The sequence below is a fragment of the Nicotiana tabacum genome, chromosome 22 (genome assembly GCF_000715075.1).
Source record: "Nicotiana tabacum cultivar K326 chromosome 22, ASM71507v2, whole genome shotgun sequence".
Taxonomy (NCBI): domain Eukaryota; kingdom Viridiplantae; phylum Streptophyta; class Magnoliopsida; order Solanales; family Solanaceae; genus Nicotiana; species Nicotiana tabacum.
In genome coordinates, this window is record NC_134101.1 from 55,391,921 (window position 1) to 55,419,427 (window position 27,507).

Below are 27,507 nucleotides of genomic sequence, written 5' to 3' on the forward strand. Positions count from 1 at the left end.
TTCAAATTAGATACTAATACAATAGATTTTTAGTTTCATTTGCAAATAAGTAAAGTGTGGCATTCAATAGTTTGACAGTACTATGTAATACCACTTACTATTAATCATTTGGTCTTATTGACTTTTCAAGTCCCAAACTGTATAATCTAACACCTCCACTAATGAATCTTCTCTGATTTGGCAATTCTTATCTGTTCTACTTAAGACAAAAATGAGGAATAAAATTAGATAATTTACCAAAATTCATTTCAAATTCTAAAAAGAGTAAGATGGCAATTACTATGTTTCTCTTAAAAAAATCAATCAGTATATGTTAGTAACCCAAGGTGAAATCACTGAAATCCATATGCTTGATACCACAACTTTATCTGTCTTCCACGTCTTTTTTTTAGTTATTTTGTTTATAAAATCTGAAGTGGAGCCTTAGAGCAACGGTAAAGTTATTTTCGTGTAACCTATAGCAATGGTAAGCTATCTCCGGGTGACCTATAGGTTATCTGCATCACCCCTGATCCTTCCCTGAATCCAGCGTGAATGCGGGATGCGTGAACCGTACTGTCCTTTTTTTATTTATTAGATCTATTTTGTTAATAAATTTCTACAATAGTGGATTTGTGAAATGATAATTATGCATACTCATTAGTTTGTATCTAATTTTAAGATCCTAATTTGAAAAATTAGGATACATGGTTCCCTCAAGCCTTAATCCAAATATGGATCAATTTTTAAGAGGTTAAACTTTATTTAGTTGTTGACTATTCTAGTTTAGGTTACGAATGGTTCGACTGCTTGATTTGTAAAGAATATTCAATGTACAATATATGTATTGAATTATTAAATGAGGTGTCTTAGTTAAGAAACTATTTGATTTGAATAATTTTTTAAATAAAGATAATTGTAACTTATCCTTTTAATCCATGGTTACCAAATTGCAAAGATGATGTTGTTATCCAATCCACAACATTCTTTTGGTCAAAAAAATATTAATAATACAATTTCAGTAATTTAAATTACCAATTGATGAAAATCAAATCCATTAATACCCTATACCAAAACATTCTTAAACATGTCAAATAGGCCTTGTTTGTCAATTTTCCAATTCTTGGGAGCTCTGTTGCTTTTTTTGAAATTTAAAGGCCTTATTTGCAATTTTCCTATCACATGATTGTTTTTCCAAAAATAGCCGCGTACCACATGGGCCCAAATGGAATCTCCTAAAACAGAACTCCGTATCAGAACATGTTAACTCGGAAAACGTTAACCGAAATGTCCACTTTAGTACAAACAAATTTCTATTCAAAGTCCTTCTTTTGGAGAAAAAATAAGTAAGTGTACAACTTTAGAAGTCCTTCTCTTCTTAATCGCCCCACCCCCAAGCCCCACTACCCCCACTACCCCTCCCACTCAATGTGCATGTGTATATATACTTGCATCTCCCCATTGGTCTAATTCATCTCTGTTTCAAAGTAGAAGCTCAACAAGTAAGTTATCCATTTCTTGTCCATAGCTGTTTTCTTTTCCTACTCTTTTAGCAAACTTGTTTTTTGTTTGTTCACATTTTATATACTTCTCTATAAAATGGTTGTGCTCTTTTTAGCAGAAGGCCAGAAAAGAAAAACAATGGGGAGATATTCAATGGGATTATTTGTGTTATTCTGCCTCTGGGCAGTGGTTGCAGAGGCTGAATACTTAAAATATAAGGATCCAAAACAGCCATTGGGTGCAAGAATTAGGGACTTAATGAAAAGAATGAGTCTTGAGGAAAAGATTGGACAGATGACTCAGATTGAGAGAAAAGTTGCCACAGCTGATGTTATGAAGCAGTATTTCATTGGTATGTTTGATTTTTGAAATATTATTACTCTTTTGATTGACATGGCCTTTTCTTGAATGCTTGCTTTGTTTATTCATCACAGATAATACAAGAATCTTGCTCATTTGGTGTTTGAAAAATCCATTCTTTATGTGTATATTAACTACTTATGGTATATGCATACAGATTACAGAAAAGTGATTTAGATCAGATTGACTATCCTAAATTGATACTATCAACACTCTTTCCTTTTTAGTCTGTTCCGAAAAGATTAACATCTTTTTTATTTTTGAAAACTATTTAATTTTAAGATATCCCTTTTACTCTTAATGAGTAGATATGACATGTCATGTTTATGACTACACATTCTTAGGGCTCTCTTTGTATGTTATTCATTTAGCTTATGTGGCAAGTCTTTTTTTGTTAAAACTCATGCCCAATCAAACATCGTCATATCATATAAAATGAAACGGAGGTCAGAATCTTTTGTAACACATAGGCATTTAAAGGGAACATGTGGGGGGGCCGGGGCCGGGGGGGGGGGGGGTGACATGCTATTACACATTGGAGTTCATAGTTAGAATTTTTTTTGGCAGGGAGTGTATTGAGTGGTGGAGGGAGTGTTCCAGCACCTAAGGCCTCTGCTGAGGATTGGATCAAAATGGTAAATGAGCTTCAAAAGGGTGCTCTTTCGACCCGCCTTGGTATTCCCATGATTTATGGGATTGATGCAGTTCACGGCCACAATAATGTCTACAATGCTACTATCTTCCCTCACAATATTGGGCTTGGTGTCACTAGGCAAGTATCTATGAATTATAGTAAGAAATATGTATGCTTGTCTTTCACCTACTATTTGAGTTAAAATTTTGTCTTCTTGATGCAGGGATCCTAATCTTCTAAAGCGGATTGGGGCTGCAACTGCACTTGAAGTTAGAGCCACGGGAATCCAATATGCTTTTTCCCCTTGCATTGCAGTAAGTTGATATGATATGATTGAACTTTTAGTAAAGTTGCATTTCTATTTCTTTGATGTCTGAATAACTGTGTTATGGTAGGTATGTAGAGATCCTAGGTGGGGTCGTTGTTACGAAAGCTATAGCGAAGATCATAAGATTGTGCGAGCTATGACAGATATAATTCCTGGTTTACAAGGAGATCTGCCAGCTAATTCGCGCAAGGGTGTTCCTTTTGTTGCTGGAAAGTATGTATCTCTATCTGTTTTCGCATCTTCATCCTTTCCCTGGTTTAGACTAATCCCATTCTTAAGGAGAAAAACAAAAAAGCAAAGTAAAGAATACTTCATCAAGAAAAAGAAGAAAAAAACAGAATGACGATTATCTGACAAACTCCTTGATAAGCATAAAACTTTAATGAGAAGGCCACATGATAGGTGGGACCTAGTGATCTTAGAATCGATGTCATTGAATTCCTTCGCATGGAAGTTCTCTGCCAAACTGGGAAAGTTTGGATTTGATGATGTAAGAATTAATATGATTAACCCATACTTGTTGGTTACAACATATAACTGGTCCTATCATAGTCCAGCACAGTTTTTATCATGACAATGACCTTTGGCAAGTTCAGATATTGTTCATCTTTGGGTCAAATATAATTCAACCGTTCAAGTTGGTTCAATCACATTAGTGTCTTTATATGGAATAGTTTGAATCTCATAATCTTCTTCAGGATTGTGAGTTATCGCACTTAATCAGCCAAAGGTCATCACACATGGCAGGCTTTATGTATCGCCATTCTCATGGCACATTAAGCCACTTTTTTTGACATATTTTTGTAGTCAATCAATTAAGTTTCATTGGGCGAACAAGATGCAAAACATATCATAAATCTTGAATTCTAAGAAAGGAGGAGGGGGGAAGTAAAGGCCAAAGAACAAAAAACAAATAAGGTCCGCACAAGATGAAAAACCAGCGGTAGTGCTAAGGTGTGAGGGGAATGTAAAAACAACAATAGTTCCACATGAAGGTCCTTATATGGAATGTCAAAAAGATCGGTAAAAAAGATCGGTAAAGTCGAGAAGCAGAGAGATGCGTGTTTGGTAGTCTTTTGTTTTATGACAACGGGAAGGGCAATTGACTGCAACCTTTTTCGGCCTATTGGCTATTGGGTGGGGGCAACTGGAGGAAGACAGCACTGGGCAAAGCAAAGGGCAGAGCTTCAAGTGACTTGTTAGGGCTGTCGAAGAGCAAAGAAAAAAGTCGCTCGAAGCTCCTCTCCTTACAGTCAAGTGGCTTTCAGCTCTTGGTGGTTCTTTCAACTTTTAATTATAAAATATAGCCTTTCTGGTTTTCATCTTTCGGAATATATCTTTACACACTATAAACTGCTACCTTTGACGTGAATTCACATCTTTTCCTCCGGTGCCCTCAGTTGTTCATTTCATTAAAAAATGTAGAGAGTTTATTATCCGAGAGTATTTTTAGAAAAGTCTTTGGAGTACTAAAGTCTTCTCTCATTTACAAAAATTGGGCGTTATGGTGAATTCTAATCATGCTTAAGATAATGTGTATGGTATTAGAACAATTCTAGAGATTTTGATTATTCACATGACTATTCTGAATTGCTTCTAAACACCAACCCTGTTGTTTCTATTATTATCTTCCTTTTTTATGGAACATTCCTTTAATTGAACTTTCAACTGGTTAAGGTCAAAGGTAGCAGCCTGTGCCAAGCATTTTGTGGGAGATGGTGGCACGGTGAACGGGATCGATGAAAATAATACTGTAATTAACTCAAATGGTTTATTTGGCATCCACATGCCTGCATATTATGATTCAATAATAAAGGGTGTTTCAACGGTGATGGTTTCTTACTCGAGCTGGAACGGGAAAAAGATGCACGCTAACCGAGATCTTGTAACTGGATTCCTAAAGGACAAGCTCAAATTCAGGGTAAGAATGATTAACTCAGCTCATTCAGAATGATTAAGTTAAGGTCAGGTAGGGGTATATCCGTGTATAACTGCTTCTTTTTTTTTGTGTCTTTTTCAGGGTTTTGTCATTTCGGATTGGCAAGGCATTGATCGGATTACTAGCCCACCTCATGCTAACTACACTTACTCAGTTCAAGCTGGAGTTTCGGCAGGAATTGACATGGTTTGGTTTGCTAAGTTTGATCTAGGTTCTTTCTTTTTTAAATCGAAAGGACAGTTTTAGTTACTCTATATGATTGTCTCGTCTACGCTACAGATTATGGTTCCAGAGAACTACACAGAGTTTATTGATACTCTAACTCAGCTAGTGAAAGATAATATCATTCCCATGAGCAGAATTGATGATGCCGTGAAGCGGATATTGAGAGTTAAGTTTACCATGGGTCTATTTGAGAACCCATTAGCTGACCTTAGCTATGTAAACCAACTAGGTAGCCAGGTAACTTTGCTATCCAGTAACTGTTTTCAACTCTTGGGATCTAATTCTTTTTTGTGTCTAATATAACGTGCTTCACTGCTTCTCTATAGGAGCATAGAGAATTGGCAAGGGAAGCAGTAAGGAAATCGCTTGTCCTTTTGAAAAACGGAAAGAGCACTAGTCAGCCGTTACTTCCCCTTCCAAAGAAAGCGCCAAAGATACTTGTAACTGGAACTCATGCAGACAATTTGGGTTACCAATGTGGAGGCTGGACAATAGAATGGCAAGGAGTTGCAGGCAATGATTTAACAGTTGGTATGTCATCTCATAAGGAATCTGCTTTTTCGTATTAGAAGTGCCAACACGCATAGATAACTAATGAATATATATCCTTCTTTAATCAAACAGAGGTTAGCGACTTTTCTTTGTAGCACAGATTTAACTTACATACACAAACAACGTAAAAAATTTTACACTAATTTTAACCTATTGTAGCAGCAACATGACTTTTTTCTAGGTTACTAATTCCACTTTTTGAGGACGATTACTTGTAATTTCTTCTAGGTGACCTGATAGTGTAAAAGTTCTTTACATGTCCATTAAGGAGAAGTTAAACTCGTGAAGCATAATCGAGAGAAATTGATCTATTTCTAAACTTGGCAGGAACCACCATTTTAAGTGCTATCAAGAATACTGTGGATCCTGCTACACAAGTAGTGTACGAGCAGAATCCAGATTCAAACTTTGTGAAGTCCAACCAATTCTCCTACGCGATTGTTATAGTAGGTGAAGTCCCCTATGCAGAGATGTTTGGTGATAGCACAAATCTTACAATAACAGAACCTGGTCCTAGCACTATCAACAATGTGTGTGAGGCTGTGAAATGTGTTGTGGTTGTCGTCTCTGGTCGTCCAGTCGTGCTAGAACCTTATGTCGAAAAGATAGATGCACTCGTCGCTGCATGGCTTCCGGGGAGTGAAGGCCAAGGTGTTGCAGATGCTTTATTTGGTGACTATGGCTTCACAGGCAAACTTGCGCGCACTTGGTTTAAGTCAGTTGACCAGCTTCCTATGAACGTGGGAGATCGACATTATGATCCCCTCTTTCCCTTTGGATTTGGTCTCACAACTCAGCCACTGAAAAGGAATTAAAAGACATGATTGATCTAAGTGTGTTTTGTCATTCATTCAGCTTTCAGATAGAGTTTAAGAGCTGTCCCAGAATACTAGTCAACAAAAGAGAGAAGGTACAGAAGGAAATATTAAAATCTTTATAGAAGTTATTGCGAAATCATTGCTTTAGAAAACACTAAAAGGGTATAAGCTTACATCAAAAGCTAGTGATCTTCTTCTTTTATTATTCATTATTGGAAACTGGAGAAAGAGCACAAGGCAGAAAATTGAAGGATTTCCCTAACATTATATATGAAAATGGTTTCTTACTGTTATAATGTTGCTTTCAAGTTGGAAGTATAGGTGGCCTGGTCGTGTCTGTTTAAAATTAAATTGAGAGTACTTAGGACCAAAAGATACGTTAAATTATGAAAACACAAATTCCGAAAAAAAAAATGGAAAAAAGAAAAGGTGTTACAAATCAGATGTTTAAGGCCACAAAAGGGAAGAAGCCTCTTTGCTTATTTCATTTTCCTTTTTGTAATCTACTAAAAACTAATTCGTATTAGTCAAGTTGTTGAAAACTAGTTTTCCTTATAAACTTTTTAAAAATAAGAAATGCTCTTTAATTTTTTGTGAGCAAATACAGATATGAATATAGATAGACTTTACAAAATTAACTTGTTTCATATTTTGCATTTCGCATCACATTTGAAAGGAATAGATTTAACAGGTTTTAATAGAAAACGTAAAGGGAAGAAAGAGCAGTAACTTTAATCTGTCAAAAAAGTACGTTGATTCTTGAAGCTAGAATTTAGGTCGCCGCAGTTTTCAGGTGCTTTTCATGTTTGAAGGTTACCCTGATACAGAGCTTTACTTGAATCATATTCATGCTACTAATTTAAAAGGCCTTAAATTTTCGAATCAATTAGTTTTGTAACCCTTTACAAATTTATTTTTAGTTTTATGTCTCTTTTTACAAGAAATCACTATTTTCACACATAAATTTTTTTAAAATAACACAAGAAATCTTTGGAAGATCATAGGGTTACATTCAACCATTTCCTCTATATTTTATTTCGTCCATGCACAGAAATTTAAGTTCGCTAACGAAATCAACATTGCAGTCCCACCAAAGGAACTTCTAGGTAGAGATAGTGCCCATTGACACTTTTGGGCCCCATCTTTAAAAAATAGCCATGGCAAGTAAAACTTCAGGATATGTTGGCTGTACATAATCGTGACAACGTGAGTACTGAATACTGAGTACAGTCACCACGAAAGTATTACTTTCCATGGCAACTACGACGGTCACTACTAAAACACACATTTTGCACCAAAATCCTAATAATTGCGATTAATAAAGTTACCACGTAAAATTGGCACGGAAAACCTCATTTACTGTCGTGCATGACTCACTCTTATTGCTGGTAAATAGATGGTTCTGAGACCAAGACTCACTCACTTTTACAAGGTTATGTCATTTCTGTATCACTCAAAAGGAAGAAATGTATCTTCGGTTGCATCCAACAATTTCGAATAATCTTAGATGTAGCACTGTACTGTCAGTTGTGAACATACAGAACCCATCCTACATCTGCTTCCATCACCAAACTTTCCCCCGAAATCAAAGAGCCCAAAATATTGAACATAATGGCATAGATGATAAACAAAGCGTCTCTGTTTATATATTACATACATAACTGCGTTTTTATAAGAGAGAATTACATCAAAAAAGTGTAACATTTACAGAAATAGGAGGTCAATACCCATTAGCACTATGCTCTCTTTAAGTTAGCATCAGTATTCCACAAAACTAACAATATTCAGCATATCCCACAATGAAGCATCAGCTAGACAAGTAGAGGAATGGCAGAATATCTGTCCTAAGTTATGAAAAGCTTCACCTGCCATCCAGTCCTCCTGTACCACCTTACCAGAAAATAAATTAACACAAATAAGACAACCTCAATAGATTAACTAAACACAAATCAAAAATCTGTCTATCCTAAATTCTATTTTTCAATTCCCTAATACTATTTTCTTTCTATGTTCTTATTGAAAGATAGGAGGTTGGAATTGTGACGATTATGGTCGCTCCTAGCCTCCTATTGAGTATTGACTATATCCCCAAGAAGTTTTCTGGGGATACATCAACAATTTTATCATATATAATACTCACCTCAATCAGTTATGAGATTGATCATGCTCAATAAAATCTAAGGCATCGTCCCTCGAGATGACGTTGACACGGCTAACTCTATTTTTGTGTATCACACCATATATCTTATCAGCCACTTTCACAAGCTCCGGCCGGAACGTCGTCGTAATAAATTGGGTGCTGCCCCTGTCTGCCAAATCGCGAACCATATCTAGAAAATTATAGTCAAAGGATACAAGGAAATATACATGGAGACTGTTGCAGGAAATAATTTTAACTCTAGGATACTGCCCACAGCTGTTCTGTACTGGGGATCTAGTGCTGCATCTATCTCATCAAAAAGATAAAATGGGGCAGGATCACATCTTTGTATGGCAAATATAAGTGCCAGCGCTACCACAGTTTTCTGACCCCCTGATAACTGTTTCATTGACTGTGTTTCTCCTTGTCCAGTGAACGACACCTACAGCAAGAACATTGAGTTAGAGGAAAATTCAATTAAAGTACCAATTGAAAATTGCACAATCTGTAACTTTTGACACACTATCTTTGTGGTGTTCATATTTTATATAAATTTAACCCTTATCCCCCCAAAAAAGTACCAATTGAAACTTGCTCACAAGATGCATATTTCAAAGTAAATTTGTGACGGCACAAGATTTCCATGACCATAATTTTTTTGTGTGATTGTCAGAACTATTGCTCCAATATAGAAGTCAATAACGAAGAGATGGTCTCGTCGACAATACTGCATCAACAAACAGCAGATGATATAAAAAGGTAAGAAATTACATGCCTTCACTTTCACACCAATATATTTCTCAACCCTTCCCTCCATATCAGCACGAGGCTCATCATCATCAGGATCATTGTCATCATCCTCACCATCCTAGAAACAACACAAAAGACACCAATGATCCTCATCAGTCAAGAAATGTGTAAACTGCCATTTTATATATGCATCTGAATATGAAAAACAGACGGGTTAACATATGTACTCATTTATAAATTAAGGTGGAGTATTGTATCAGCATAGTATTGCTTAGTGACAGTTTTACATGCAATACTTAAAGGACACCTACAGGGTCATATCACACATGTTTCAGGGACCATCAATTGCGTGTTCTTATCTTTATCCTGTCATATTCTCAAAAGTCTCAAAGAAGCATTAAGTTTTTGAATATAAGTTCAAGAGATTTTATGTAAAATCACTCTAAAGCCTCTATTATTGAGATAAAGATTAAAAATGATCCAATAACTATTTCCTTGTTGATCAGAGATCTAAGCGACTTTATTAATTGTCATTAGAGAGGTACCAAGACACCAGAGAAGATTGCTGTTGAATGTGGCTAGTTTTTGAGTTTTTCATGTTTTTAGCTTTCAAACTAAACATGAAACGAAGAGGCAAAGAAATATTCCCATTTTAATGGTGGAACTGGACAGTTTATTGGAATCGTCCTTCGAAGTTTAAGTTCTAGCTATATGTAATCTACTGAATACTCCATATGATGAGAGATACTTCGATTTCTTAAGCCAGCTAAGCATTCAAGAAGTTCACCAACCAATATACTTTTCCTCTTTCTTATATTGCCAATCCTATTATTCTGTTGTTTTTCAAATTTTTCCTCTCAAATAATTTGTTGAGCACCATCTATTGAGTTTCTGTTTCTTTACACTTACATCAGTTAAATTCAGTGATAAGTTTCAATGACAAAGTAGCGGAAAGGAATGGTTGTCATTCTACGCACAATATAATTCATCTTCCACTGTCAAGAGGTACTTGGCCATATATAACCATATTGATTACTCTCACTAAGACATTTTTATTTCCAAAATTTATAATTTCTTATAAGTCTATGTTTGCACTTCGTTTTTACATCTCTACATGTGATGTTGATCTACATGACTTTTGGAAACACTCATTTGCGTAAATATGGTTTAATTTCCATGAGACTTATCATATAAACAAAAAGGGGATCTGTTCATTGCTAGTTTATTATAATAAGCGCTTGGAACAGAACAAGAGGAACTAAAAAAATGAGCAAGAGATAGCCCAAAGGAATAGACACACAATATTTTATGCAACAAACAAAACAAACCTTTTTCTTCATCATAACTAAGAACCCATGACCTCCTTGCACGAGTTGAGAGAATACTTCGCGGAAATGTTTAGCCACGCCCTTGAACGTGCGCTCAATTGATTCATCCTTCCTCATATCCAAAACTGATATAAGTTCCTTGATTTTCTGCCAATATTGATGCAAGGCAAATGAAAGAAGTCAAACTAAGAACTGCTGTCAATACATAAACATATAAGTCCAAATCCACAAAATACACGACTTATATACCTCATCACCAGCATCTAATTCAGCTTGCCTTCTTTGGAGTTCTTCTCTTTGCTCGGTGAAATTTACATATTGATCAAGTGCTTTTTTGTTTACATGGCTGAATTGTTTCAGCTGCTCGTTACACTTGTGCAGCATCTTATATAATTCTTTTACATTCCTTCTTTTGTACCTAGAATTTACACCCTCATTATATTTATAGCCAACTGGCAATTAAACAGTTCCCACTATTATGTCAGAAGAACAAAAGCCAATGCACCTATCTAAGGTAATATACGTATGTAACTTCCTTTTTTTGGGCCTAGTGCGAAATAAAATTTGAGAGGTCAAAAACGTATAAAATGCGCACAGATTAAACAACTGAACACTTTGAACATCACAAGAACACATGTTTATACTATAAGGCATGCTTTAGAGGATCTCTGCCTTTTCTTTTATAAACTTTTAAACCCCCCACCCGAACAAAAAATAAATAAAAGGTTGAAGAGGGAAACAAGGAAAAATAACAGGTTTAAAAGTTATTCCTTTCATGAAGCATATACATTAAAAAGGGACTAAAAAGAGAGGCAATTTTGACCAGCAGATTAAGGATGATAGCTTACTGCCTTACTCTTGAATACCAAATGCAGAAACACACAAGTATGAACAAGATCAAACCCATATGAAAAGAGATCTACACATGCTGTCCTCAAGAGCTTTAAGATAAGACAGCAATCTAGACCACAGTCTTACAGCGGTCAAATTGACGCTTCTCGCTTTCGACAACCATCAATTTTACACGATTCCCTAACTTTGTTTCATCTAGCTGACAAATGGCACCCAAATGTATCAGAAATATGTCCATCTTGAATTTCAACGTTCTGGTGCAAAAATACAAGAGATTTCACAGTTGACGCGATTTGGTGTGGCATTTCAACCAGTGTTATCAAAGGCGAAAAGCGCAAAAAAGCTCTAAGGTCCATTGGGGTTTTAAGCGCAAAGCGCAAATAAAGCGTGGGCTTTAATGAAAAAAAGCGCAACGGAAGAAAAAGTAAAAAATATGCATGTAGTCCAAGACTAATCAGTATAAGCATGAATAACAAATATATGAACAAAGAAATTGAAAAACAATTCACAATAAAGTGAAATATCAATTGTTTAAGGACGCATGTTCAGGATTACACTCATTGGCAAAGAAAAGTATGACTTAGAGCTTTGATGCAACACTAAAGCGCCCACAAAGCAAGGCGAAGCGGTCAACATATTTTGAGCCTCGCTTCAGAGCTTAAGCGCGCTTTAAGCACGCCTGTGACAACACTGATTTCAACTAGATAAAAACACTTGAAAAAGTTCAAACTGGACTCATGACAGTTTACAATGTTTTGATGAACGATGATTTGGAAGGCACACGTGACGCAAGTTAAGGCCAAATAGCCTCAACGCAGTCATACTTTGTGAGACTATACCTTCTAATAATTTATATGCCTTAAAGGTTCTTCTGCATGCAAAAAGAAGATTTTTTTTTTTTTTGTGCGAGACTGAACATGCAGAAAGAAGATATTTAAAAACGCAATTTAGTCATTAGGTCTTACTCTAATATCCCATGGAGGTTTACCAAACAAACCAAACGTATTGAACAGCTTAGACTTCACCCTTTATGTAACTTTTTTCAATATGCCCCATATGTATCACTTTTCCTTCATTGATTTAGATTTTGTAAAATCGATACCTAAAGGGCATCCTTTCAGGGAATTCACCTCTTCACCCTATAATAATAACACAGTTTATGATTATTATAGTCACTAACAGTTGTATGTACATCCGGCATGTTTTTGAAAAGATCTGTCAAAATAAACAATAAAAGAAAATAAAAGCGAAATAGAGTTCTTCATATTCAAATGCCGAAAAGGATATATGCAAATTTAGAGAAGAGCAATACGTCTCAAAGGCATCAGAAGATAAAGGACCCAGTTCCCGAATTTTCTTCGAGTACTCTTCTTGCTTGGCAAGATAGGTGTTCCGTTTACTTAGTAGCTGCTCCAATTCTCTTGCTTCATCCTGAAGTGTATTCTGATACTCATCTTCAAGAGCCTATAAAAAAATTATGTATTAGCGCAAAGCTAAACAGGCCTTTATGAAGCTGCAATATAAAATATTTACCTTCAGCTTATCCTTGTCCTGTTTGATCTTCTTGAGCCTCTTGTTTCGTTCATCTATACTTCCAGAAACCCCTGTGTAGGCCATTTTTGTATTAAGAATTTTGAACATATACAATACCAGAAGCTTCAAAATCAAATAAAGGACTCACTTGTAAGCTCTTCAGTCACATGGTCAACTAGTGACTCTGCATCCTTAAGTTCCTGATTCTTGCTCTCAACTTCACCCTGTAGCATATCAACGTCGACAGAAGAATTCATCGCCACTAACTCTTGTTTTCGTCTTTCAAGATTTGTTGACAGATTCATCTCAAGCTCCTCTTTTCTAGTTTCAGTCTACAAAAGCCGAGAAAAAATCAGCTACTGATTTATGTGTCATATATTGATTTCAGTAATCCTGACGTCAACAAACCTCTATCCGATTTGCCCTGCACGCAATCAGCTTCTCCTTCAGAGTCGTAATTTCAGGGTTCAAGCGTGACAAAGAATCTCGCTCTTCTGGTGTTAAATGATCAACAAGATCTGTTCCCATTTCATCTTGTTTCATAGCTATACTAGCTCTTAGCTGATCTATTTGACTCAAAATATTACCAAGCAGTTTCTCCTGCAAACATTGACAGTCTATAATTAAAGAAGAAATGCAGTAGCGGCAAGAGCTCCAAAAGTTTTTCAAGAGGAGGCACCTTCTTTTGAAGAGCTTTTAAGATGGATTGTCTCTGTCTGTCAGCATTACGGATATCTTGTTTAAGCTGTTCTAACTCAGACTTGTCATGAGCCAGGGCAGCATCATTTTTCTGCTGCTCAGCCACAAGTTCATTAATTTTCTGGTCTATCTGTGGGAAAGGCTAAGTGAAAGCATAAAAGGTAAACGGTCTATAATGAACATCCTTAGAACACTGGATAAATAATGCCGGTGACACCAAGAAAGGAGAATTACAAGATCTTGTATTCTTGTTGTCGCCAGTAACATTCTAATCCACACAAAAGAAGTGTTTGCAAAACTTTCTGAGTGAAAGGAAGTAACCGATGCATGTCAGTACAATAAAAAGGGATATCATTATTCCAATTAATTATTAAAAAAAATGAATGGCATATACATTACTTCTGTCCTTTTTGAAGTTTCATAAGTCTCAATGCCCATTAACTGCTTTAACACATTCCAAGCTCAAGTGAGTAGACTTATGTTCTTATAGTATTAGTCAATCGGGAGCATACAACGCATAGGTTACCTTTGACAAGTTTTTGTCATTTCACATTTTCCACCCTACCTTAACTTTCTGTGGTACCTTAAGCCAGAAGAATGACTTGATTAACATGGCAGAGCGGATGCCAACCTGAAAATATCTCCACTTTAATCCAACTTACACTAAATTAATTAATGGATTTTTGGTACGTCAAGGTCTCTACCTTTAATATAAACAGCAGCTACCATGAATTCAATTCATGAGTTGGTGTCCACCCAGACCCCGGCAAGGAGGATACTTTAAGATTATTCAAACGATTTAATTAAATACAAATGATATCCACTGGATCAAATTCGCATGAAATTGAACAGATCCTAGAGCAACAGCAGAATTGCTCCTTCGATGACCTTACAGTTGGTCCTTACACGTTCGGGGCGTGGAAACAACATCTTCGCACAAAAGGAAGGGGAAGGATTTGTACGGTATACTCCCATTCTCCCCCTACCTCACACTATCCAAGGAACACTTCGTGCACGGTAAGCCCTTTAGCAAATCAAAATGATGAGAAAAGAATGAACGTGCTTTTTTAATGATGGGGGTGTTCGAGCCAGCTTGGTGCACCTCGACTATTCCACTGGGTACCTGCTACCTCCCACCAGCACAGATACCCTATCCACCAAGGCTTAGGCAGATGGGAAGAAATCACCTAGTGTTTTTCTACCTCCGATGGGATTTGAAGCTGAAAACTCATGGTTCTACTCCCATTTCATTGACCACTAAGCCACCCTTGGGTGCAAAGAACCCACATGTAATTATAACATTACTGAGTGTTTCATAAAAAAAAGTTTCTAGTTTGAATTAAAATCATATCTCCGAGTAAAACCACTGGTCTTGTAACGTAGTCAAAGACTCAGATTTGTGATATCCAGCACAAATGAGTGAAGTGTGTGAAGAAGCCAAGGGAGTTACCTTGAGCAATAGTAGAAGCAAGGATCAAAAAGAATAATACGCTAAAATAAAAAGGTACTGAACAATATTAAAGGAAAATTTTAGTAGAGGTTGCAACCCAGTAAGGATATCTTGAAGTTTATATCTAACTTCCTCAAGTTCACGCTCCTTCAGGTTGATGGACACTATATTCTGTTTGATGGTGCTCATAAACCTCAATTTTGAGCGTCTATAGTCATAAAATCCACCGGTCATTCCCCCCTTTTTACTAACTTGGTCACCTACGTAAAGAAGTCCGGTCAGATCAGGCTAATGCAACTAAACACCAATCAAAGTAATCACAACAAGGTGTCTCAAATTCTAACCTTCCAGAGTAATGCAGTCAAGCCCATCAGCACGAGCAACCCTGGTAGCAACATCCAGATCTTTACAAATTACGGTTCTTGCAAACACCTGGCAGAGATAAATATAGAAACTCTTAACTGGAACTAGAGAAATGAGAAGTAGCAACAGCTTTACTAAATATACTAAAGTTAAAAGAATACAAATACAAAACGAATCAAGATGTTTAACAGATTAGAGAAGAAAAAGCACAGCCACAAAAAAAAAAAAAAAAAAAATACTCTTTTATGGAAAAAGTATATAAAGATCCAATAGAGAACTAAATATCTATATTGTGAACAAATATTTAAATTGTTCTGATTTTAAACAGATTAGGCAAGTGAAGATCTACCATGAAAGCCCACAGGACCAGCCACAAAAGGTTGGTTAATTCATGACTGAAGTGATGAAACTAAAAAATTCTTAACTGACCTGCTTAAATGCTTTTTCATATACATCAGAAAACGTCAATTTCTTCACAAGCGGAATCACATCAGAACTATTTGGATAATTAACATGTGGAGCCTTAACCCTGTTCAATGGAATAAATGTAACTCGTCCACCTTTTTGTGCATTGAGGTGTCTAATAATTTTAGTTGATGTTTCATCATTATCAACCACCACATGGAATAAGCTGCAAAGACAGAGAGAAGATGTCATGTGAGTATAAGCATTGAATAGATGCAAAGCAGCATTACAGCTTGGCAAGCTGCATAAGACAATAATCAGTAGCTTGTTGTTCTTGGAAGAACTTTGATCAATACCTGTTTCCAGCAGTAACTTCAACAGCTGTAAAAAACTTTTCATCACATACAAGCAACTCAAAAATCGGGCCAAATACTCCAGAAATTTCATACTCTCTGCATATCCTCCTCACAGAGTTCAGACCCCTTCTGATATCCTGAGAATTTAAAATAAATAGAATGAAAAATCTAGAATCTTTGTAGCGCAGGAATACATGGCCATTTCGGGTGAGTTGGAACAAAGAAGTGGCATAGTATTCATCCGTCCCTGTTTGTCTTCTATTCCTACTTCTCAGAACGAAGATCTAACAACTAAGGACAAGCATAGGAATGCTGTCTCAGACAATGAGAGAAATAAATGTAAGATGCTTTGAAAATCAGAAGACCTTAATTCAGAGAGTTAAGTATTAAACATCTCAAGGCTCTAAGTCTTAAGTTTACTTAAGAAGTATATAGGACGGACTTAAGAGCCTATCCACTTTCCGGGCACATTTGACCTATCACAGTTTGTATTCTTTTGTGCATTCCCTAATTTTATGTCAGTTCTTATAGTAGCTGTACATATGGTACCACCTACGTAAGTTCCATACCACCTACATCAGTTCTTTCCAGTGATCTTATCTTTTAACATAATAGACCTCATATAATACTAGACTTAGCATGTCTCTCATGAGTAGGTCTTGTAGGTTGTGACACGAAATACCTATATTTCACTGATACATCACAGTTCCTGGGATATTTGATTTCTTTTGCCCCAGAAATTTTAGTTCTTCAACTACCACAACTCGTGATACCACTCACTTCAGAACTTGTTTAGGCTCAAAAGTCGAGACCAAGGCATTCCACTGGACCATCCTCCCAGGTGAACACATAATGCCCATTACATGCATTTACGACAACACCTACTGATAACAGGAGCAATTCGAAGCACCAAACTGACCAACAAAAAGTTGGATAAACAACATCGTAAAGACTTCAAACCAGGACATTTGGCAATCGAGTGTTAAATATTAGAAGACCAGATTACTTATCATTGATGAAATAAACGGCAAAACGAAAAGTACCAAGCAAGGTTGAGACTATTTAACCCAGGAATGTTACATAGATTACATGTCAAAGCAGTTACTCACGCCAGGAGTTGCATGATCTAGGCTTTTTTCTGCCTTCACAACTTCAGCCTTGAGCCGTTCAATTTCAGTAGTGAGCTCGGTTTCCTGTGTCCACAAAGACCTGAACGAACACAAAAGTAGGAAGTTGTAGAATTCAGATATTTCTAAATAAATAATGCTGTTCAAAAACACTCATATAAACCTAACAAACTGAAATATAATCATACTTCCTCTCATCATGCATCTTGTCTCTCTCCACTTTATACTGATTATAAGCATTTCGATAGCCAGATATGAGGATTTCTTTTTTGTCCACTTCAACTCTACGATGCTTGATTATATCATCTTGATCTCTCATGTCTTTTTTGAGCTGATCAATTTCATCTCTAAGCTTTCTCTCCTGAGATAAAAAAAGGAAAAAAGACCATTAAGTATAGAATTATAATAATCACAATAAGTATTAACTTTTCCACATTATTGTGGTTAGCGTGACGCTTCTTATTTAAGGTGAACAACAGAAGACAAACTAACACTGACAAGAGAGAAAAAGGGAGCTTGCAACTAAACGATGCATATGACAGGAATAATCAAGGACACAAAAAGGACGAGATTAATAACCTCTGAGATGTATTGAGTGAGAGTGAAGAAATAAAGATAGTCAGTCAACAAAAGCAGCCTAGTTCCATGAGTATGAAAAGGATATTAGTTGATTATGAACAATTACTGTTGGCTAAATAATTTGATTTTTCCCCCTTTTAAGTTAAAGATAGGAATATTTAGATTTTTTGAAAGAAATCTAGTATGCTAAGCATAATAAGAAAGAAGACATCTAGAAAGTGGATCTGCCAGAATTTATTTGCAGGTCTAGAACCTACAGATGGTCAAACATCGCAGCTAAGAGGAACTTTCAGCTGGTTAATAGATGCTAGTCATCCCTGCAAAACTCAGGTGTTTGGGATTATGTTGAGCTCAACCTCGAGACATCAGGAGGCAGTGGAAGGTTGGAATATGTGGAAAGTTGACAAAGCCAGTAAGTACTTTTGGTGCCTTTGGCAAGAAAAGAATAGCAGATGTTTTGATGGCATATAAACTCCAAATCACACTTTAAAACCTAAATGGCTTTTGTATCTTTTTAGTTGGAATACTCTCTCCCCTGTTAATAATGCTGTCTCCCTCCTAGATTTTATCAGTTCATTTACTCTTAAGCTTAATCCCTATGCTTTTTGCTTTTTGGTTAGCTCCCTGGGCTGAGTTCCGTAACGATGTATTCGAGCTAACATCTACTTATCTTTGTAATTTTGCATCTTCTTGATGCCAGCAATGAAACACCTTATTTCATCCCCAAAAAAAAAGAACTAATCGCCAGTGGCATCTAATTTAAATTTAAGACATCTGCTTGCTCTGATCCACATTGGATATATGTCCAACTATGCCTTGTCAGAACAAGTGGTATATATACTTAATTAGAGAAAATAACCAAAATGGTCCTTAATGTATAAGGGATGGATTATTTTGGTCCTTACTGTATACCACTTAACAGATATGGCCCTCCATGTATACAAAAAGTTGACACATGTAGTCTCCAATCCTAACACTAACAGTACACCTCAAATTTCCAGTTAAATTTAACCACAAATGTCATGTGCATCTCACGTGAGGTGCCATAAACACAACCAGAACATAAAAGAAAGCTTCGGCCTGCTCATCTGAGTTGGCGACACCGATGTATGCTTCAGGCAACAAACCTTTTGCCGGAGAAAGAGATTCAGCGAGGATGTCGGGGAGTATGTTGAGATCTGATAGGATTTAAAGACTCTGTTAACACGACTCTGTTATCGAATTGACTCTGTTTCCATATCCTTCCTCATGTCCAGAACTTTTAATCCATCTTAGGAACTTGCAATGAGCTCAATTTGTCAACACTGAGTCTATAAGTTCCTTCATCAGTGATTGATTCGTATTTACAACAACAACAAACATTGAGTCTATAATTTCCTTCATCAGTGATTGATTCGTATTTAACTATGTAAATCTTCAATCACTCTTTCGCATAGCCAGAAGAAATCGTGCACTCTGCTTTGAGTTCAACAAGTGAAGAGATAGAAGAGACGTAGTAAATTAACAGCATATCCCAAGTGGTTCATACAAGGTACTCCCTCTTCAAAAGCCTACTCAGTACCCTCGTAGAACTGTAAAAGAGCATATGGAATATTGGAATTTTTCATAAAATTGATGTGTTTCATAATTTCAGTAATGGCCATGGCCACTTTACACCTAGTCATATTATTATGAAACGAACCACCTTAAGCATCTTAGTGGAATGAACTAACTCACGAACAACTCTTGCAGAATCCTTTGAGATCCTAATAGACATTAGATAATTCTTCCAAGTTGGTATATTGATGGCGTCTTGAGCTTCTGCCTTTGATCTTCCAGCAACAACCGGACAAATCAACTTCCTCCAATAGAGTGAGGGACTGCAACAATGTGTCCAGATCGAGTAGGAAGGTTTGCTCCAGCGTTTTGTGTTTATGGCAACTCGCGTGAGATGCACATGACATTTGTGGTTAAATTTAACTTGAAATTTGAGGTGTACTGTTAGTTTTAGGGTTGGAGACTACATGTGTCAACTTTTTGTATACATGGAGGACCATATCTGTTAAGTGGTATACAGTAAGGACCAAAATAATCCATCCCTTATACATTAAGGACCATTTTGGTCATTTTCTCTACTTAGTTATATCTAATTCTTCATCAGCTAAGAAGCATGCTAATTGGTTTCAAATTATATTTGGAAAATTCTTTTCAAAGCAGAAAACAGCCTTGTTTGGCTTAAAAACAAAATCAGTTTTCACAGAATCACAATACCAAATTATATTGGTTTCTGAAAACAAAAACCAACTCAAACTCAGCTCTCCTAATTAATTTTTTTGATATCTAAAAAACAAATCTATTCCAAGCAGTTACTCTCTAGAAAACCAAGATAGCCTAAACACAATCTAAAACCAAACATGGAGTAGTTTTCCAAAAATGTTCTCCAGATGTATTTTTTTTTTAAAATACTTGTAAAGGAAACATCTTTTGAAAATCAATTCTACCAAAAACTAGACCAAAATGAATCCCAAAACACTGTTAAATTAACTAACGTTTAACGGATTTAATATAGCCAACCCCAACTTGTTTGGGACTGAAGCATAATTGTTGTTGTTGTCGACCTGAGATGAGTTTAAATGGAGAAACATGATCAGTGTGGATTCATATAACCAACCCCAACTTGTTTGGGACTGATGCATAGTTGTTGCTTTTTTTAAGATACGGTAAAAGATTTGGACTATTTCTCGATTTGTGCATGTCAATTGTCATCCTGCAGGGGGTATGCTAATCTTCTCCCTGTCGTTCCAATACGTAATCACTAAATTCCTTTCCCTTCCCCATTACTTTTGGCCAATCATAAGTCTCCAAATCCTCCATAACCGTATTCCAATGATCGTTAGCAATTAATTTATTAGCAAAGCCCAACCAATAGTGTAGTGGCCCCATAACAGAAATTAGAAATTTCCACAAATCACAATACATCACATATTATCCAGCCTCAAGAACAGCTAAGTCTCCCACTTCCTTGGACTCTTTATGTCTTGGGCTGATGTCCATCCTTCATGTATCACTTTTACCGAAAAGAATTCTCCATCTTTCTGGTTGGGAACCATAAGAAATGGAACCCTAACATTGTTAATCTTTTCCCTGCACTCATATGCATCGCCTACATTCTAAACTTGGTGCCTTTACATATAATTTATTGATCGTAAGTTTTTTATCTTACTATTGGCAAATGCATTTGCATCAAGAAGGTTAAATATTGGGCATAATATTGATAAAAACCCTCCAAAGCGACAACACACTTTAAGTACACATATTCCAGAGAGTCCTCACCCAGTCATAAATCAAAGGTTTGAAGAGCAAGAAAATCACAAAATAGCTCCATGTGCTAACAATTTTAACAAGGAATATTACCTGTGTTACGTTTGAAGATAAAACTCGTTCATATTCATCAATTTCCTTCTGGAGCCATTTGTCCCTGGCAGCTTTGCTCGCAAATTGGGTGGCACGGCCTTGTTTCTGGTAAAGAATGCTAAGTTTCTTTTCACTATCCATAATCCTATTTAAGACACCAAGATTGTTAAATCTACAGTGACGACCAGCGTAAAAGGAAAACGAAACCAGGCAACAGATAAAAGGCATAGCACACAGTATGAAACAACTTGACCAATATTTTGCAATCTTGGTTCACATATAGCTATATTGCATGAACTTCAGCATTACGCCAGACGGATACAAGTAGGATTAAACTTGCACAACAAAAATCTAAGTATCGGAAGCAACCAGCAAGAAATTAGCAGACGTGCATTGATGATTTTTCTTTTTGTCCTCGATGAAATAGTTTAATGAAGCACAAGATTGATAAAACATTTGTCTTTCTTGAAACTTCAGATGCTCGAGGACCAGAACTCTTTCTGGTGGCAAGAATAAACAGTTAATGGTTTATTCTAATTTCTCAAAATTTTGGCTATCAGACTCTAGCTTGTTCAAAAAAGTGCCTCATACAATCGACATACCCCCTCGTGATGTCCTCCTCCTCTTTTACTTGTCTCTCATGCAAAGGCTTGATATCATTGAGTGCATTCTTTGTTTCCTGAATTTCTCTTTCCAGAAGTATAAGTTGTTTCTGTGCATCATCCTGAAACACAGAAAGCATAAAATGACCAGTTTATCCTCACAGCTATTTTAACACTATAATCTTGCAATTGAGAAGAACAACTAGTCATGCAATAAAAGAGTACTTTAGCTTTAATATTTGTAGACATCTTCTCTTGAAGGTCTTTGTAATCAAGATCAAGCTTAGCTCGCTTTCTGATAGCCTCTGTCCGCTGTTTCTCTACAGCTTCTTTCTCCTTGCTTAAAATTTGAATTTCTTTTGTCAGATCTTTGGACAACTTCTCCAGCTCCTTGGACTTTTCATGAGCCTCCAGGACACTATTATACTTCTCAGTAGAGTTCTCAGCAACTTTGGTCCGAGCCTCTTCTACCTGCAATTGATGAAAGTAGTCATATAGTAAGTGTGGATTCGCGTAAAGCTGTCAAACAACCTATTCATGATATCGAATAGGAATAATCATTATCAGGGGATACAGATTGCCATGCTTAAGTCAGATAATGGTAGAAAGTACATCTCCCAGAAACTGCTACATAGATAATTAAACAGATAGATCACAAACAATTGATGTCCTGCATTACCATATGAATGTTAACTAAGCAAAAATAGACCAGAAGGGTGTCATAAGACAGTCACAGCAAAGTAAAAGACCCAGATAGACAATTGCATGTATCACAACCATCTAAAATATGATCTGTTATCATTTGACAAGAACATTCACCATTAAGAGACACTCAGGTTCCCCTTTACAAGATCACAAATACAATTGGGAGCAGATATCCCCCTAAGCTACATTAAAAACATCATAATACACTGGCAACAAATCTGCGTCTTATTGAAAGGAACTTCAAAAGCATCTAACAGAAAATGATTTACAAGTTATTATGGGTGGTCTAAGAAAGGGGAAAATACTTATGAGCAGTTTCAACAACGTTCAGGTTTATGCACTTTACACCCAAAAAAAAACTAACTGGTGTAAAGCAGAAATCCATGAAATTAATGAGATTAAACCCCTTCACAGCCTTTTCTCACTCTCATCTTACGTACTAGACAATATTTAATATCTCAAGTTCTAGATGTACCATTTTTCTAAACTATGACTCACAATTTTTATTTCTTTATTTTTTTTATAGGTAAGTATGACTCACAATTAAAGCCAAGTTAAGGAGAACTCAAAGAAGGCTGATAGGTTAGAACTCCAAGAGAATGCTTTCGCATTGATCTTTCAATTCTGCTATTTGAGTACTCTACCTCATTCAATTTCTGGCGTGCGTCATGAAGTTCTTTGTCAAAAATTGTGTATTCCAGAGATTTACGCTGCTTGTCAAGCTGTTGATATTTTTTCAGTTCCTCCTTCTCTTGTTCAAGCTCGTTCAATCTCTCGTCCAAGTATTGTACAACTTGAATTATTTGCTTTCTCTTGTTACCTGATTAGCAAAAATGTTAGCAACACAACATTGATATCCAAGAAGCATAAATTTCGATAACGTGCCAGTTTCCTGCATGATTTTTAAACTTTCTCGACGCCTCTCCTCATAAACACGTGTCCCTCCAATTTCCTTCAGCAGATCAAGTCGTTCTGAATCCTTCATTAACGTCAATGATGCTATCTGCAAGAAAACATGAGGAGAATATAAAACATGAATAAGAAGTAGAAAAACAGTGTTAACATACCTTTCCCTGCTGCACAACATAATAGGGATTAGAACGAGAAAACCCAGCACTTTCCAGCAAATTCTGGACCTCTGTCTTCCTGCAACATGACAAAAGATTCTATCACGCAGCTGACAGAAGATACAATGAAAATGAGGTAATGAACAATAATTTTAAAATACTTACGTGATATGTTTTCCGTCCAAGAAATACTCATCCTTCTTGAGACCAATTGTTCTTCGCAGCCGTACTTCCTCTTTATCAACCTGTCAAAAAGTATACAATTTCAACATCCACAAAGTAGTTAAATGAAGAAATGATGACATGCCTTTCATCCCTGTTCCAGCAAAGGAAAATCACAGAAACTAAAGAGTTTCAAGATATCAGAAAAATTATCCAATATTCTCATTATTTTACATTAAATATGGGCCCATTACCGTATCAATAGTACCTCCTATTACAATAGAAGACAATCATCAAGAATGGCTCTATCAAAGGATTGCTTCCACATGCTTCCTGGTAAATTCTTTCTTCTCCCCAATAGAAAAACTATAAGTCCTATCAGAAGTTCTTTGGTAATATTCGTTGAGAATACCTTCCCCTCTGACACTCTTATCTCTATTTCTCTCCTTAAATGTTTCTCTCAATCAAATGAGTGGCCATGATATCTTTACAATTTTTATCTTCCTTTTTTTTATTGTTGACTTTAGAACTTTTATATGTTGTCGACAGATACTTTCCAAGCTTAAGTAACCCCATCTAAGGGGAGGTGGTGCTCTCTTTTTCCATCCTTAGATTCTTTTGTGCGTCTCTTACTCACGTGACATGAAAAAAGGTTAACCCAGCTTGATTACCAAATACACTGGCTTGGTGATTCGAACCTGAGCTGCAGATGCTTTATTTTCCAATTTCTTCAGCTACCATCCAAATTACCATGATTTAAAGAATTCATTTAATCTGAATAAGGGGAAAAAATTTAGCACCACGTGATTCAACTAATAGAAAAAAATTCTACACCAAAGACATGATCTTAAATTACTCAAACAGTGGAAACCAGTCCTCATTTTTTTATAGGGGAGAACAACAGAGACTTTCCAGCTAGCTCTTTTTGGGTAATTATTACTTAAAAGTATGTTTTTTATTTCAGCAGTAACTCAATTAACAAAAATTACAACTCCAGCACTAAACAACAAATTTCCGTTTCATTCTTTGTCAGGGAAGAAATAGTTTGCCGTTTTCTTTCTTCAAAAATAGCTGAAGTTTAAAGCAGATAGAAACAGCTTATGTGTTTCTCTTTTCTGATGGAACTGAATGGTGCTAGCTGTATAGTTTCTACCAGTCTTCCAAGCAATCAAGCTCCAAAACCTCCAAATCCAAGGCTATTCCAAGTATAATCATTTTATAGGCAAAAACCTAGACAATAAACTTCCAAATCCAAGGCTATTCCAAGTATAATCATCTTATAGGCAAAAACCTAGACAATAAACTTCCAAATCAAACTTCCAACTGAAATTTTAAGAGGACATAGCTCACAGCAATAGTCTGATAATAAGTGCCAAATTGTTCAGCATGGATATTATTTACAAGATAGAGCCAGTTCCAATGTCCATACAAGGCATCACTTTTTGTTTGGGCATAATATAATTTTTTTTTTAAAATATTCTCTGTTTTTTTTATTTACAAGTGTTTAATTATCTTACATGGAGGAAAATCTATAGATGAGGAAAACAAACATAGTCGTCTACGGGTATACATCAACTTCTACTCACTCGACCAATATTTACTTGTATGTGTTCCTATCAATGCCTAAACTCCTAATTAAACTTTTGGTCAGCCACATATTTATAGCTCCCCCACAACTTAACCACGAACATGCTGTCAATGTCCACCACCCATTAGAATCACAATCAAACACTAAAAATTGTTGAATAAATAAGTTCTCCTTTTCCATAAAATATATTTCAATTTAATATTTTTTGGCTAACTGTCGGAGCTTAAGTTAAAAATAGTGTTTTATTAATGTTAGAGAATTCAAGATCATCTTCATACATTGTAACTTGTAAGCAATCCTTTTCTTTTCTAATATGATAGGTAAAGCAAACTGTGAGTTTCAAAGAGAGAAATGATCAAGCAAGTAAAAATAGTTCAAGAATAGCATAAAATTATCTATGGCACAGTGGCCAGCAGAAGCTAACACATCTTAAGTTCACAGGCTATTCCTGCAAACAATTGATTTTATATACTGTAGCCAAAGGAAAGCAACAGTGAATGGCCAAGATTATACTCCATATACAAGCCAACTCCTGCAGATTAGAAACCAGTAATGGAAAATATAGGAAGGCCAGAACAGCTTGTCCAGAACAAATTGCATGAAAGTGCATGTATACTAAGTTCAACACTTTACCGGCATTCGATTGTCTGAATTATCAAATACAATTTCCACAAAAGCAGATAATACTTGGTGACCTGCTCCTTCCTGTACAGAAAAAGGGGATAGATTACAAAGATTGTAAATGTATTAAAGGACATGAACTACTGCAATTTCTAAAGATTAACTACTGAACATACATGAAGAAAAGCCTGCCTTTCTTCACTGCGCAGGTTATGAAAGAGGTCGCTTACGACAAAACGGATTGCTGTGGAACAGAATAAATAAGTAAATAAAAAGAAAGAAAAAAAAAGTAACACGGACTCATCAAAATAACAATAGGCCAGAAAAACTTCAGGGTAACCCACCATGGAAAAAGTTAGACTTGCCAGATCCATTCGCGCCAACTGCACAGAAGAAAATTTAAAATATCTCTCAGTTAAAAAAATGTGGCACACTAAAATTCACCATGGGTATAAATGACATTACCAACACAGTTAACTTTAGGACTAAAATCTTCAGTGGCTACTTGTTCCCGGTAGCTCTTAAACCCTTCGATGATGACCTACAACGGAAAAAAAATGCCCCAATACAAAAAATCACTAACAAACAATCTTCCAAAAGTCAGCATCCGAAACATGAATATTCATACAGAAAACCGTTAACACATAATTAGGGCCATAGACTTCTAATTTACCTGTTTTATATACATGTTGACAGTCCCTGACTATTCTTCTAGCTCTGCAGAAGCAAACCGCAACCAAAATAAAACATTAATTACTGTAAGAAATAAAAAAAAATAACAGTTACCAAATCAAAAAATATTAAGAGTTTCAGAAAATAATACTTAAGAAGAGCTGAAGATTACCCGAATTACACGTACGAAGAAGGCAAAATACATCACCTGACAGAGAACTAGTAATTAAGTAGTAGAAACTCGATGCGAACTAGTAATTAAGTAGAAACTCGATGCTAGGGTTTTTGAAAGGAAAATGAATTTTGAGTAATTGAAGCAAATATAGAGGAATTGAAAATGAGAAGTAAAATACTACTCCAAGAAAACTTACCGAGAGCAAGCGAGTCGGTAATGGAGCTCCTGAACTCTGTACTGTATGTTAGAGGTGGGGCCGGGGGAGGGGGGGTATAAGTGATTGGGGTGTTTGGAGGGAATGGAAATTGGGGAGAAATGTGTTTGACAAGCTTGATTATAGGAATCATTATAGTAGTAGCAATTAACAGAAGTTAACTGAATTTATTTTAGGAATTAAAACTAATTACCTTTCGTTTCTATTTGTTTTTATTTGTCTATGTTATTGACCAATAAATATACTATGCAATTAAGTTAAGAGTTTAAGTTATATGCACTGGAATTATATGAAATTTTTTACTTTAATAATGCATTTCAATAGAAGATTTTTTTTTATTTTTTATTTTATTTTTTTAAGGTTACCAATTAATATTTCAATAGAAAAT

The 27,507-nt window shown here is 36.0% G+C and overlaps 2 protein-coding genes across 3 annotated transcripts; one reads left to right on the forward strand and one right to left on the reverse strand.

Moving 5' to 3' along the window:
- The first annotated feature begins 1,356 nt into the window (after window positions 1-1,356).
- LOC107765532 (uncharacterized) lies at window positions 1,357-6,631 on the forward strand. Of its 2 annotated transcripts, none has more exons than XM_016584193.2 (10): window positions 1,357-1,481; window positions 1,601-1,834; window positions 2,410-2,614; window positions 2,700-2,790; window positions 2,872-3,017; window positions 4,482-4,725; window positions 4,825-4,929; window positions 5,023-5,205; window positions 5,295-5,499; window positions 5,848-6,631. In XM_016584193.2, exons 2-10 carry the CDS (start codon window positions 1,621-1,623, stop codon window positions 6,333-6,335), a joined length of 1,881 nt encoding a protein of 626 aa, XP_016439679.1. In that variant the 5' UTR covers window positions 1,357-1,481; window positions 1,601-1,620; the 3' UTR covers window positions 6,336-6,631. The 2 variants fall into 2 exon arrangements, with proteins under 2 accessions (XP_016439679.1, XP_016439680.1); XM_016584194.2 differs by having other exon boundaries at window positions 1,379-1,481; window positions 1,598-1,834.
- Window positions 6,632-7,940: 1,309 nt separating this feature from the next.
- LOC107765531 (structural maintenance of chromosomes protein 3) lies at window positions 7,941-27,258 on the reverse strand. The gene is made up of 31 exons (XM_075245146.1): window positions 27,102-27,258; window positions 26,903-26,938; window positions 26,732-26,775; window positions 26,524-26,599; window positions 26,403-26,441; window positions 26,235-26,302; window positions 26,071-26,142; window positions 23,853-23,932; window positions 23,688-23,766; window positions 23,506-23,623; window positions 23,265-23,440; window positions 22,141-22,386; window positions 21,916-22,037; window positions 21,314-21,458; window positions 17,530-17,702; window positions 17,324-17,423; window positions 16,215-16,351; window positions 15,883-16,084; window positions 15,435-15,522; window positions 15,200-15,350; window positions 13,621-13,771; window positions 13,350-13,541; window positions 13,090-13,273; window positions 12,942-13,012; window positions 12,721-12,872; window positions 10,806-10,974; window positions 10,557-10,703; window positions 9,254-9,346; window positions 8,746-8,920; window positions 8,479-8,668; window positions 7,941-8,228 (listed from the first exon to the last, which is right to left on the reverse strand). The coding sequence occupies exons 3-30, from the start codon at window positions 26,744-26,746 to the stop codon at window positions 8,484-8,486; spliced, it is 3,606 nt and encodes a 1,201-aa protein (XP_075101247.1). The 5' UTR covers window positions 26,747-26,775; window positions 26,903-26,938; window positions 27,102-27,258; the 3' UTR covers window positions 7,941-8,228; window positions 8,479-8,483.
- Window positions 27,259-27,507: the final 249 nt, after the last annotated feature.

Excerpts from the sequence above, each read along its gene's own strand:
- LOC107765532 (XM_016584193.2), top strand. The coding sequence starts at position 1,621 with ATGGGGAGATATTCAATGGGATTATTTGTGTTATTCTGCCTCTGGGCA. Across the intron at positions 1,835-2,409 it reads TATGAAGCAGTATTTCATTG|GGAGTGTATTGAGTGGTGGA; the intron begins GTATGTTTGATT and ends TTTTTTTGGCAG. Across the intron at positions 4,930-5,022 it reads TTTCGGCAGGAATTGACATG|ATTATGGTTCCAGAGAACTA; the intron begins GTTTGGTTTGCT and ends TCTACGCTACAG.
- LOC107765531 (XM_075245146.1), bottom strand. Across the intron at positions 26,143-26,234 it reads AAAGGCAGGCTTTTCTTCAT|GAAGGAGCAGGTCACCAAGT; the intron begins GTATGTTCAGTA and ends TTTTCTGTACAG. Across the intron at positions 12,873-12,941 it reads AGGACAAGGATAAGCTGAAG|GCTCTTGAAGATGAGTATCA; the intron begins GTAAATATTTTA and ends ATTTTTTTATAG.